The sequence below is a fragment of the Trachymyrmex septentrionalis genome, unplaced genomic scaffold (assembly GCF_001594115.1).
Source record: "Trachymyrmex septentrionalis isolate Tsep2-gDNA-1 unplaced genomic scaffold, Tsep1.0 scaffold20, whole genome shotgun sequence".
Lineage (NCBI taxonomy): Eukaryota > Metazoa > Arthropoda > Insecta > Hymenoptera > Formicidae > Trachymyrmex > Trachymyrmex septentrionalis.
The window spans coordinates 2,477,035-2,491,439 of record NW_017305180.1 but is presented as its reverse complement, the minus strand read 5'-3'; the positions used below and the strand labels follow the sequence as shown (position 1 = coordinate 2,491,439).

Below are 14,405 nucleotides of genomic sequence, written 5' to 3'. Positions count from 1 at the left end.
TTTTTTTTTTATTAATATAATATTTTTATCAAATTTTAAACATCTTAATTGCAATAAAGAGTATAAAAAAAATATTTTTATTTTTATGTACTATTAAATATTTAATTACAAGCGTGAAAACATAGTTATAAATGCATATTTATGTGATGGATTGTCATCATGTTTAATAGCTTTTCACACTTTCATTGGTACAGTAATACTATATATGATTTCAAAATTACTTTTGTGATTATTTCCGCTACTGATGTAAAATTATCTCTTTATTAAATAATTGTTAAATCGTAATACTGACTGCGATGTCGTCCCGTATCAAGATCTGTAGGTACTTATTTTCACATTGAAGAAGATTAAGACGCTATCTACATATCCATGCAAGACGCTTTTGTGTGCGTGTAGTACGCGTGTAATTACATCTTTTTGCCATTTCTTGCTTAGTTTGTTCAGTAGTATGGTTCGCTTGTGCTAACGCGAGGCAATGAGCTGTCCATGTAATTTAATCGCAAACTTTTTTTACACTTGTAAACGCATAAAAGGTGTTACATCATTCTGTGCGATAGATATCACTAACTTTAGCTCTTAATATACTTGCCATTGTGTTCGCATAGTAACTTGGCATAGTAACATGTTACAATGCTAATTAAAATTAATTAACAATGTCGTTGTGTTATTGTTGATCTATCAGATTAATGACTTAATAACGTTTTCCATTTTCTTTATTAGTCTACTGTTTCAACAAATTTGAAAAATTAATTCACTTCCTTAAATTGTTTTAAATTAATTAAATCGCTGTTGAATTAAAAACGTCTGTTCCTAATTGAAAAATTTTATCGAAATTTTAGTATATAAGCTTATCGAGGTTAAAATTATTGAGATATCTAATGCTGACGTTTGAAACATAAAGGAAGATGATATCACTTAATTTTTTTTTTCGGAAAAAATTAATTTCAAAAGTCTAAATTTTAGATTATTCAGAGCATATGTAATATAATTATTGATATATTATATATTGTATATATATATATTAATTAAAATAAATATTTTTTTATTTCTAATAGTGACACAGTTGGAAAAAAGTGTTGAATTTAAAATAAATCGCATGTCCCAAACGGTCTACTCAATTTTTTGAGTTAATTTTACACAAGATGAATATATTAGAAGATAACACAAATATTATGTAAGAGAATAAATACAAAGAAAGATAACATTGACACAATTTGTAAACAAATCGTGAAAGCATATTTTTTGCCAGAAAATTAATATTTATGATATGTTAAATTAACACGGATTTTATTCATTTGTTTTAGAATTTACGTTTTAAAACACATTATTTTTATGTGTTTCATTTTGGCACTAAAAAACATTAAATATCAATTTCACAAAAAATCTTTAAATAACATAATCACATTATGCTAAATTAACACTTAAACATATTAAAAAATTCAACACAAACTGTTAACAAGAACGTGAGTGAACCGTTTTCAATAGAAATATACAAATTTTTTACTGTACGTTTGAAAGGGTTTAGGTAGAGAGATAAGAATCTTATTTACGTTAAAGGACGATATTCTCTAACGTAGCCGTAGTAGTGCAATCTCAAAGATCAACAGCTGTTTAGCGTAGGATTCTTAAGTCCTCATATGAGAGTTTAGCGAAGCCTTTCAGATTCTCATATCAGCGTTGTTTCCCATTTGCCTGTATCATGTTTAAATAAAAGTATATTATGATCCGAAAGTACATAGGATCGTGTAACACGTAACGCAAGAGGAAACTGATCCGATTTTATGGCGCCGAAGAGAACAAGGCCAAGAGCCGGATTTACATTCAAATGGGCAAGAGATCTTACTTTCCAGCGTGACGGAAAAAGTGCGACTTTCTCACGTGGCAAATGCAGACGCGCAATAAATGACATGTTACTCAGAGTGCAAAATGGGTGATGTAAAGGTCTCTTTATTAGGCTATTGAGTCATCTCGAAGAATCTTCTGCTTCAATGCTTTAATCAGGCAACCGTGAAAATTGCTTCGAAAATATCGACGTAATTTTACGTCCTGTTCATATAATCATTAAGAAGAAATTTATTATTTAGTTTGGAAATAATCATAATAATATTAATGATTGCGCAAGAATTATTTTATGTTTCAAGTCTTCAAACAATAATAGTTGATTGCGCAAAAATCATTTTACTTTAAACGAAAGTAGATTAAGTGGAAATTAAACTGTAATGATATATTTTTTGTGTATATTTTGTAATTACAATTGTCATTAATAATTTCTATTACAAGAAATGCTAATTTTCTAATAATGGAATTTTATATAACTTGAATATTACAGTTGAAGATAGAAACTTCGAGATTGCTGATGTAAATAAGTAGTCATATTATTATTTCGTATTTTGTTTATTGTGAACCATTAATTCTCTAGCGCGAAATTTAGGTCGAGATATTTATCTTCGAGAAGAGGTGCATTTTTCTGCTACAGTGATTTACAAAGATTTTGTGCCGGAGGAAATGCTTGGAACCAACAATTCGCGGACTAATAGCTGCATTTTCCAAGGAAACACGGGTATTTACTTTGTGAAAATGTTTAAAAATTGAATATTATTGCACATAGAAAAAAACAACTGTTAAAATAAAATAAAATCAATATATTTTTATTACTGGCATATTTAAAACAAAAACAATCATTAATAATAGCAGAAAAAAATCATTAATTAAAATGCTAAAAATGAAGCTTTAAATTTGGATATAACGCTAATTACAGAAACTAATAGATGATTTTTATAATGTTTTACAATTTTATTTGTAATTATTTGAAAAATAATATATTTCGAGAATACTTAACAATTACGACATAATCATTTCCAATAAAAAACTATATAATTCTGTGGTAAAATTCGAACAAAACTTGTTTAATTTCATTAATGCGAATTATAAGTCCTTTGCAAACGTGAAATAAGTGCTTTTATACTTTTGCGCGAAATGTCGAAATGATTTCAAGCACAACGAGTGAGTGACGTGTTTCCTGAATCAATGTTATTTTCACGAAATTTAATTAATTTCAATACTTAGACACTTGATTAAGGGCGTTATTCATAGTCCGTTTATAGTTTAAGATTGTTTTAAGTAATGTTATAAGATGCTAATACAGCTCTTTGATTGTTTTATAACATCTTAAAATATTATAACAACTTAAAACTGTCTTAAATATAAGAATTGATTGTGAATAATGGCCTTATATAACATTAAATATGCGGAAACGTTCTTAGCTACTTTTTCTACTGTTGGAAACGAGGTTGAAAAATGTGTGAAACGTATCAGAAATAGAAAATAATTTCAAATTTTGTAAAACAGTATTTTAAAATTACTAGTTATGTTTCCGCGTTAGTTAAAAAATCATTCTTTAATTCCTGTTAGCTAATCTAATACATTACTTTTTTATTTACTACTTATATTATTTTATTAGAACACAAATTCTTTTGTAACTATACATATATTCTATTGTAATTTTCTATTATAAAATTCTATTTATAATTTTAATAATAATAACTATATAAAAAATTAGAAAAATGTCTTTTAAAAATTTAGAATACGAATATTATCTTTAATTGAATTTAGAATTTAAATGTTTTTTTTATTAATTTATGTATAAATATACTTTTTTGTAGACAATTTCAAAAAATTTGTAAATCTTTATAAGATAAACAATAGCAATTCTTGTTGCATACTACTCACAATTATAATTGAGAAACCACAGGAATAAAAGTGAAGACAAATTATTTTGCACATGTAAATACCACACGTTAATTTACTTTCTCTTTCTCTCTCTCTCTTTCTTTCTCTCTGTTTCTCTTTCTCCACGATTCCAACATGAAGTAGTTCCTCTGATTTGCAGAATGGTTCAATCATCTCAACTTAGGTAAGCCGTTTGTGCTCTGTTCTCACGAAACTTTAACAGACCACAGTGATTAACGTAGCGTTTCGTAACAATTTCATCAGCAATTGGTTTGTATGGTTTTGACGTTTTAGCGATGTAACTATTAATTGCTTTATTAATCGAAACAGTAATTTCCGTATGGGTATAATTGCTAGGAAGTGCTGAGAAAAGATTAATAATTATTTTTACTTATCTTGAATAAATGATGAAATTATTATGCTAAATCATCACTAGTATATAACATCAATGTAAATTTATATTAATTATTATAAATCTTAAAATGTATTATTTTATAAAATAAAATTTGAATATAAATTTTAGAGATTATAGTGTAGGGACATACATATATATTTTGTTCTTATTAATATTTTTTAAATTAATAGATAGTAATATATCCAATTTGTGATTAATTAACAAACCTAGTACGATTGATATAAAGACATTGATTTATCTTATAGAAATCGTGCAGGTCTATGAACTTTGTATCCTTGAAAAGTCTATAAAGAATCGTCCGGATCTCAAGGACACTGACTCTTGAAAAACTTGGCGCTTTGGTTGGTCGGTCTGGTGCAGCTATATAAACATCTCACATGCCGGCATCTGTTCAGAAAGTAAAGCGTCAAAAACAGTTTTCCTAGAAGTACATAACTTTTGCTTTACATCGCTTTTTTTCGTTGCTAATTTTTTACTATTTTAAAATAATTGATCTTTAAATAGCTCCAATAGATTAGAAAAAAATTGATATTTCTGATTAGTGAAATGTGATTTTGATTTGTATCGATAGACATTGATATTGTATGAAACCGCTTTTTATTAAATTTATTATATGAAATTCTTCAATTAACTTATGAGATAGAATTTGTTCAGAGATAATTCAATTTTCTGTCTGCCGTCAATTACACATTTGTTTCTGTTAAGATCTTTTGCAAATTGAAAGATTATCAGTTATATTAGCAGCATGAGATGCATGTGCACTTTCCGCTATCATTCAGAGGATTACGCAACGGTAGCCACCGATGCGAAACCGAAGCTTACGAAACCATACAGAATAACCAAATGCTTCGGGCTTTGAGTAAGCGCGATGATTTACAAATAGCGAGTATAATCTGAAGTAAACTAAAACGCATGTGGGAGAAACCAGAGATGAACGGGTAGTCTCGTCGCAGTATATACGAGATGAAGTAAGAGATGCAGCGGAGAAAAGAGGCCCGGGGCCGAGATGCGGTAGCTCTGGAGAGCGTGTTCTTTATCGTGCATGAAGCTGCGAAATAGGAACAAAGGGGTTCTCTCGCAGCGAGTTCTCCAAATTGAAACACTTGAAAACGGAGAAAGAGAGAACTACTAGGAAAAGAAAGAGCTTCCCAACCGAGATTATTCGTATATTTTTTCTTTCTCTGCCACGTCTTCGTCTCAAGTGCCACCTGTATTAAGGAGCGAACCCTCGAGGGTTCAGAATTGCATAGAGACACCTTCATTTCCTCATTGCAAGAAAGAGATTACTACGGTTTTAATGGAACCTGCTTACTTAACTGTTAACTGTTACTGCTCGTACGTCATGTTTATTTGATATTGCACATTTCAGTTTTTTTATCATCAATTTCAATCTTCACGTCAATGAAATATAAAGTTCTTATTTCGCAGTTATCAAAACATTGGAGTTTAATTTTGACAGCATCGCTATTAGCGTCATGAAAAGATATATGTACGTTCGCATAAACTAATATTCTATTTTTAATCGTTATTCACTGTTTTTTAATCACACGTGCATGCATGAAAATTTTAATAGAAAATATATCGAATCATGCATCCGAATACATAAATTCACTTTCATTTTGATGCAGGGGGCTCGAAAAGTCTCAATGGAACCTGTTTTACTTCATGAATGATTGAACGTTGCCGAGAACTCGATTCGCCACATTGTCAATAAATTCTACAACAGCTACGATTATTTTTTTTGCATCGTCTTGGGGAAGGTTAAAATTAGACGGCAGTTTGTTCACCTTCGAAAGGGTTAGCTCGTTTTACAAGACGCGATTTCGCTATAGTCGGTAAGAGGCTTGTCATGCTCGACTTGCCACTAACGCATATACGCGTACTTCACCTTTCGCGTAGGAAGCTGCCCGCTGTGAATTCTTTGTAGTGCGAATGGAATGCATATTTAACTACTCACGAATGACTTCTCGTATGTTGCTTGAATCTCGTTGTAAAGAAGAATCTCATTCAATCGCACTTAAGCCATTCAATCGTTACACACGCGATATGTATCTAATTGCAGGAGAGAGTGGCTCTAGTCGTAGTTATAGATAAGTTGGCACCAAACAGGATTAGATAGAGGAAAAGTTGACATGCAAAATTTACAGTGCTATCTACCGTACAATATTATAACATTGATTATATACTTATGATGAATTATAATGTAATCAAATAAGAGAAAGAACCATATGTTCGATCGAAGCGGATCTTGGTATTTATAATAATGTATTTCTACCTATACACATATATATATTTTTCTATAAATTGTGCACTGGTTCCATGTATCAGACTTGCAACATACTGAAGCTGGAGATATATAAGTAAAAGAATTATAAGTAGAAATTAGACTAACTAATTGTATAATTTCAACTTATAATTGTTTATATACGTTTTGTTGAAAAATGACGCTCTCTCACTAGTTACATGCTTATTGTGACAAATATCTTCACATATTTTGATGATCGAATCGAATAAGATATCCGAAAAAATCAGTAATTTTAGGTTTAAATCTTGAAGTATCTTCCGCAATACGTTTTTTTGCAATGTTTTTAAAATGCTTATTAGTTTCATTACTAATTAACGCTTAATATAATTTATGATTTATTTCCAGTTTCAATTTATGATTGCATTTCAAGTCTGATGAACCGAATCGACGCACAATTTATAGAACTAGAAAATGTATTTGTACATATAAATATCATTAAGCACTGAGGTCCGTTTCAGTCAAAAATAAGATTCCTTCCGAGATTCCTTCCTTTTTAAGATATTAATTATCTACTTCAACTATTGTCAATCAATAATAATTATACTTTACTCTTCTGATTTTTCTTATCTCTATCATTGTTAAAATTCTAAAGAGATGGATTTGATTTTAGTTATTAAAATCCTATATAGTTTAAATGTAATTTTTCATTTACTTCTAGTTTTTACTAAGAGTAATTTGTTATATACTTTTCATGAATGTTTTTAATAATATCGGATAAGTCTCGATAAAAAAGTGCAATATTCAGCACATATTCAATTTGCGTTTTTCCCGTAATTTTTATTATCTCTCTTACATGCATAATAACTCATGATGCTACTTTACGGCGTCGACACGATTAAGTTAATGTCAAATCTTGCATACATTATTACTCAGATTTTTCTTTGATCCTAATGAGAATACCATCGACTTCTTCTCCATCTTTTGTGCCATTAATTTCGATCTCAATAATTCAATCAACATGACTCACAGCGCGTTATTATCTGTTATGTATATTGTACATGTTATTATCTGTTTGTTTTTCGGAAAATATTAAAACAATTTTTTTTGGAAAATATAAAATAATAAGAAAATTTATTTGATGCTCTTTTTCACAGTATTTTATAGTTAAAGAATTAAAAGCGTACAAATTTATGCAGCTTTATTTATTCTGGATATCTTTCTAGATCACAACGTTTTGTTTTAATAAAAATTAACGTTGGAAATAATTCCAACTACATAAATATAACTTGATAGATTTTGCTTGGTTTTAACCTTTTTTATAAATTATTTTATGTTACTCTTTAAAACAATCTGCTGTATTTTACGTCGTCACATAGTTTTTATCGGAATGACGCGGATTATACCATAATCAATGTCTCTGCTCGAACGAATGGACCGAAGAAAGGGCAAGCCGTCGCAGCGGTCGCGTTTGTCGGGTTTTAACGCAAGAAATCGCAAATGCGGTGGCCTATAATCATCTGTAATCGCGGAAGGAAAGGAAAGATAGGGACGGCGCTGTTAGTACGACCGGTTATATCGCGATTGTCAGGTTCCTAGAAGGTGTAACAACGCTCGTCAGTGGCTTCGTTCACACTATTCTTACGACTCGATAAATAACAATTCACGACATTCTAAGATTATTTGTCGTATAAATTTTCCTAAAATCAAAGAAGAGAAAGATAAAAATTTTTATGTTGTCAAAATTATGATTGTAAATTATTTTGAAGTATAAAATGTGGATGAAATTGAACAAAGTAAGAATCACAAATGGCGAAAAGAAAAAAAAGCATATACGGTTACATTATTATTTGCTCCAGAAATTTCTCTGAAATGTGATGAATCTCAAAATCGTGAGATGTGATATAAATTAATTATACTGAAATGAATTAAATTGAAATTGTATGTTTATTATATCGCGTTACAGCTAAGAGCTTTTTGTAGTACATACTTCTGATTATATGAATTTTATTTTAAGATTAGAAATTACAAGAATCAAGGAAAGTGAATGCTGAAGTCTCGATTTTTTATCGAAATTTTGCAAATAAAGTGCTAAAATGTATCCGTTAGCTGTAAAGTATTTTGTAAGACGTTCGTTTCGTCTCAGAGCTGACGTACGTCAATATTTTATTTTAAACTAATTTTGAACTGCTTCTTTAACTTGTCTTTACGCGAATAAATTTGCATGAATTTATTCTTGAGGCGTGCAATGTAAAGAGAAAAAAGGAAGATAGTCGTGAAAGTTTCGCACAGTCGAGCAGAACGACTTCGTCAGAACACGAATAGCGTTGCAGTTAATTGTCTCGCGGCTTCTCAGATTTCGTTATTCTTACCTCGTGATATTTCCAACATATCCTTAAAATCTATTTTTACATTTAATTGTATTAATTAATAAGGATGCCTTGAATTCTCACGACTACACTTTATATTGGACAAGTACATTATGTTAATATATTTTAATTACTCCTACAATAAATAGCAGTACTTTTCTATTTACGACATATTGTCTCTCTGAAATGTCGACTTTATACAGTGATTATAAGAAATTATAGATTGCTGGATTATTTAATTTTAAAATTGCGTATTCTGCAGTATAATTCTGCTTTTTTAAACAATCAAATTAGGTATTAAGTATTGCATTTGAATTAAATTATATGAATTAAATTACTCTTTGTGTATTTTAACGAGCAACTTTAATAATTTTTTAAATCATTAAACTTTCTGTAAAATTATAAAACAAAAATTTATAAATTTTGCAATAAGATTTACTATAAGATGAATATATCTACAATTAAAAAATATTGCATTTGTAATTAAATTATGTTCGTCTGATGTTTGGTATTTTCCGCTTGTAATCAGTTCAGTAAATGCAGACGAATACTTCTAAATCTCTCGTCTTGACAACGAGATTTATAAGCTCGTATAATCACCGTTTCTCTCTCAGTTATGTATTCACTAAGGAGATTCGCTACCGATACAAACTTGAAGAGAAGAGACGAATGACAACAGGGAATTTGTGATTTACTCGATGGGCTTCGGGCAAACAAAGTGATCCTACAGGCACATAGAGGAAAACCCTACGGGATGACGCGTCTCAACGAGAATGTCCATGAAAATACATTCGGGGGGAAGCCCAATCTGATATAGTGCAAGGTCGACGTTTACATGTTACTTGAACTGTTATGCAACATACTGCTCGACTACTGCTTACTGAAGATAAAAAAATCGCATTTTCATATGAAGTTTTATTTGTCATATTTATTGCAATTCATTAGGAGAGAAATCAAATTATAAGTGAAAATATTATTTAAAAAATACTATTTTTAAATATTTTTAATTTAATTTTATTATTTGAATTGCACCTCAGATATTTTAAAATATTGACCTATTAAACGTTAAAATATAATTTTCTATTTTTTTTCTAGTTTTTTAATGATACAGAAAAATTTTAAAATTATTTTGTATGAATTGCTAAATTGATATTAAAAAATTTGATTCGATTACCATTCGCGTATGAAAATTTATAAAAAAATAATTTTATTAATTACATGTACTTTCGTCAACACATTTTTTACTTCAATAGTTTCATTTATCGAATTATTTACTGTTATTTACATAAGCATGACGTAAATTTTTATAGTAATTGCGAAAAATTTCTATTTTTATGTTAATTATAAAGTATCAAATTCTCTATTTCTCATTTTATTTATACGATATTTTTTAAATATTTATTTTCTTGAGGTATTAAGAAATAAAGTATGAATATAGGTACATTAATTTTACTATCATAAGTCTAAAATCAGTATCAGTTTTTGCTTTGAAAACAGGAAGTAATTACATCTACTGAAACAGTTAATCAGATAAATGTTCAGTAATGAAAGATTAATTTACTCATAGCTTTGTAATTTCCCTCGATTGGCGTTTAACACACAGAGCATATACCGAGGTAATGTATCCTTTCGGTAAACTGCTGCATAAAGGGCGAAGATCACGTTCGAAATTGATACCGGACGTATTGCGCAATTGGCCGCATGTGCGTGTGGTTTCCCCATGCGGTATGCTCCAGAGCAGAGCGTAGAGCAATGTAAGGCGGCGGCTGCTGACATCTCACCACGTTGAACGGGATGCTTCGCTGACGACGTTACTATTTTAAAGCTGAGATTTTTAGAAATATAGGTCAACAACATATTCGCGCCGTGTCGTCTCTCGTAAAGTGATGCGCGGTGTCGCGATTTCATGGACAGTGCGTAGTACGACGCGATTATTCTCTTCCGTTCTTTATTTACTATAAAGCATGTCAACTTGAGATTTACATTTTGTCGCAACGAAAATTTAAATACGTTTATGCAAAGACAACATTTTTTGTGTGTAGTTTTGTTTTATTTTAATGTAGACAGTTTAAAACGTATTTAGAAGAAAATGAAATCGTAATTGTGACTCAATCGTATTTGAAATAATTAGATTTCATTTTAAATTATTTAGTTATTGTATTACAGTCGAATGTGTGTTACATAATTACTAATTACTAATGGTGAGAACGATATTGATTTATCTATTATGAGTTAAATATGATTCTAACCAATTTTTCTTTAAATTTTGGGAATGATTATTAATGAATCTTGGTTGTCGTAATTGATAGTTGAGCGTAATTGCTCGACAGTCAAATCAAATAAAACTAAAAATGTGAATTTTTTTAAAAGTTTTATTAAATTTGACAGTTGAGCGAAATTGACAACCAAGATGTGTTCACTAATAATCATTTTTAAAATTAAAAAAAATTTATTATAATCTTTTGTTAACTTATAGTAAATAAAATTAATAATTTTTGCTAATTAGTAAGATGTAACATTCATTCGACTGTGATACAATAAATAAATAATTTGAAATGTGATTTAATTAAATTATTTAAAATACGTTGAGTCACAATAAATGATTTCATTTTTTTCTTACAAATATATGTGTATTTACAATTGAAATAATTATTACATGTATTATACGAACTATAAATAATATTTTCTTTACAAACCGGATTACTTTATATCAATAAACGAGTAACTAGTTGATCTTTGACTAACACTGTATCAGATATATCAGAAAAAATAGATTTGGCTCTAGTATGTAGAACATCTATTGTTTTCCTACATTGCTCTCATCTTATTTTATGTAAACGTGCGTGTCCCAGCGTACTGTCATGCCCCGCTGGCAACGTGCTGCGCTGGACCTGACGGATCTTAATCTCATAAAAGAAGGAAGCGACCTAAAAAAAGAACGCACCGGAAGAAAGTCGTCGTTTTCATCGGGGTTACTTACCTCTGGTAATTTATCGTCGGTCGATTCGGCTCGTTCAGCTATTAGGAGAAGACACGTGATCGCGCGGGATTTATGTTGGCCGCTGTGTTGGTCCGGCTGTTTTTTTTACGAGTCTTCGACGGTAGATTTAACAAGGTCGACAACGGATTGTTACCCAGGAAATTCGAAGTTCGTAAAGAATTTGATTTGATCAAGATCAGGTCGCGAATTTCCACTAGTACAGAGCTTGTCGACCATGCGCTTCTTCGTTTTTTCATGCGCGACACCCGTCGCATCTTCAAAATCGGGGATAAGCCAACTTGTTGCTTCTGTGAACTCAGCATTTTTCATTACTGTGATTTTTCTTTGAGTGTGTAAATAATGGAATGGTAAATTTCCAATGACACGAGATTAGGAAAGGATAGGGTTAATTGAACAATAGAGTCCACTGCTAAATAAAGTTAAACGTATATTTTTACTTTTATTTTTTTATATTTTGCAAGAATGAAAAAAAAACAGGAAATATCAAAACCTTTACAATTATTTTTAGAAAAAATAAAAAAATTTATTATGACATTTATTTTTTGTACCTAGATAATAAAAAATATATATATTATGTGTGTTTATTTCTTTAAATTATATTTAAATATAATTTTGATATTTTAAGAAGATATACATAAGCGAGAGATTTATATTTGGCGAGAATCACTTGATTCTAAACCAAGCGATTATCATCTCTTGCTTATAGAAACGATGTATGTGGACCAACTGATCCACAGATAAATTTAGCAGATTAGTCGCATTAGTCTGGATTGTTGACCCGTAATACTGCTACACGTGAATTGAGAACTCTTTTGGAAGCCTTGATGTTTCAATGAAAGAAATCGTTTATTCTGATTTACAAATCCATGCATTGAACTTGATCGTATGATTAAATTGAACGATTTAAGAGAGGCATTCATTTTTTTGACGAACTTTTTTAACCGTTCCTTTTTCTATTAAAAAATTTGAAGACCTATATAGACTCCTTCATTTGTCGATACGAATTTCGCGCGTGCTTGCAATAAAAGTCGTCATGCAGTTTGTCGATAAGTTTGTGTTTCGTCGACTTTATTCCACCGCGAATGCGACTTTTAAATGGATGGTGGTTACGCGAAAATCGGCTAACGATCGGCGCGGTAATAATTTTCATGGCGCGATTACCTCCGCGGCCGGCCGCGTGCACGCAAAACAGACATGTTTTTCAACGTATCTTGCTACTTGTGTTACAGCTCGATGACACGGCGCTCCAGTTGTACAAGGGCGGCGATTATGGTGCTTACCTGGACCTTGAGGCATCCATCAATGAGCAACAGGAAGAATTTGAGGGCTTTCATGAAGGTGAAAGGTGAGTGTCGCCAATAATATTTATATTATCTTTACTTAATATTTATTTTATATTTTTAATTATTATTAGTGCAAAAATTGCTGATAAATAGCTTCATTATTATATGTATGCAACATAAAAAGAAGTAATTCACAATTTGCGCTCATATTTTCGAAATATAAGTTTTCTTTCTAGAAATTTTATGATTTATTTCGAAGTATTTTAGATTTGTGGTATATAGATGCTTATTTTTTATTTTGCAACTAGAAAGAGAAGTTTCTCGTAATTTACTTCAACTGCGCGTAATGATAGAGGCCATTTGTGCCCGCTTAATTGCACCCTGGGATAGTTGTTTTCTTGCATGCCACCTGAAGTTGGTCCTGTGTCTTTACGAGCCCCTCGCGGTTAGATCCCGGATAATCACATAGTGGACAGCAGTAGAGTCATTGTGGACAACAGTAGAACGTGGAGTCGCCGGAATAATGAAGGATATTTAGATGAGGAGAAGATAGTGTGCGCCTTCGCAAGCACAATCGCAGCAGAGAGATTTGCGATACATTTTAAAAGAAAAGTTAATGGCACTTTGATTAGTCTGTCTCTTGTTAAATGAAAGTCCACCTCGAAGTAATGTGGCAAATACATTGGAAAAAGTTGTGCAAAAGGTGTTTACCTCGGTTTCTACAGAGTTGAATAATTAGCACGCTTAATTTGTGATTTCCGAGTGAACATTGAACAGAGGTAATTTTCTTCTAAACAATACATTCAATGTAAAGAATAGTTCGCAGATAGAATTTAAATGCAAATCATCGTGATAAAACAAAAGAATAGCTTGCGTTGAACACGAGTCATTTTGCGAACGATGTTTAAAGTGTTTTCGCTTGCGGAGGAAAAGTTTTTAATTAAAATACAGTAACGGAATGTAATTTATTTGACTTGTACATACACACACGCACACATACACACATATATACATAGTCATGATATAAATTTAAAAGAAAGTTACATTCTTTATCTTGCGTTAAATATTGTGGTTTAAATGACATACTTTAAAAGTTAACTGGCAATTACATATAATACAAAATTAATCATAATTAAATTGGTTGTTTAATGATTTTAATTCTAGAAACAAAATTTTTAAATCAGAATTTGTTTCTAAATCAACACACACACATTTTAGCAAAATGGCTTGATTGCTTTTATCTATTTTTGATAATATAAGCAATTAAAAAATCTCACAAGTACTCACTGAGGAAGAAAAGAAATGGTTGTAATTACTATATAACATACATATTATACCGTAATAACTAACTCATATTAACATTATA

At 30.4% G+C, this 14,405-nt stretch overlaps 1 protein-coding gene across 4 annotated transcripts in view; it reads left to right on the top strand.

Annotated features, from left to right (window-relative positions):
- Positions 1 to 14,405, top strand: part of LOC108747746 (FH1/FH2 domain-containing protein 3) — a 164,661-nt gene that overhangs the window by 60,018 nt on the left and 90,238 nt on the right. For all 4 annotated transcript variants that reach the window (XM_018485443.1, XM_018485442.1, XM_018485445.1 and 1 more), the window contains one exon: positions 12,986 to 13,101. In XM_018485443.1, coding sequence (XP_018340945.1) covers positions 12,986 to 13,101 — 116 coding nt within the window. The remainder of the gene's footprint in view (positions 1 to 12,985; positions 13,102 to 14,405) is intronic.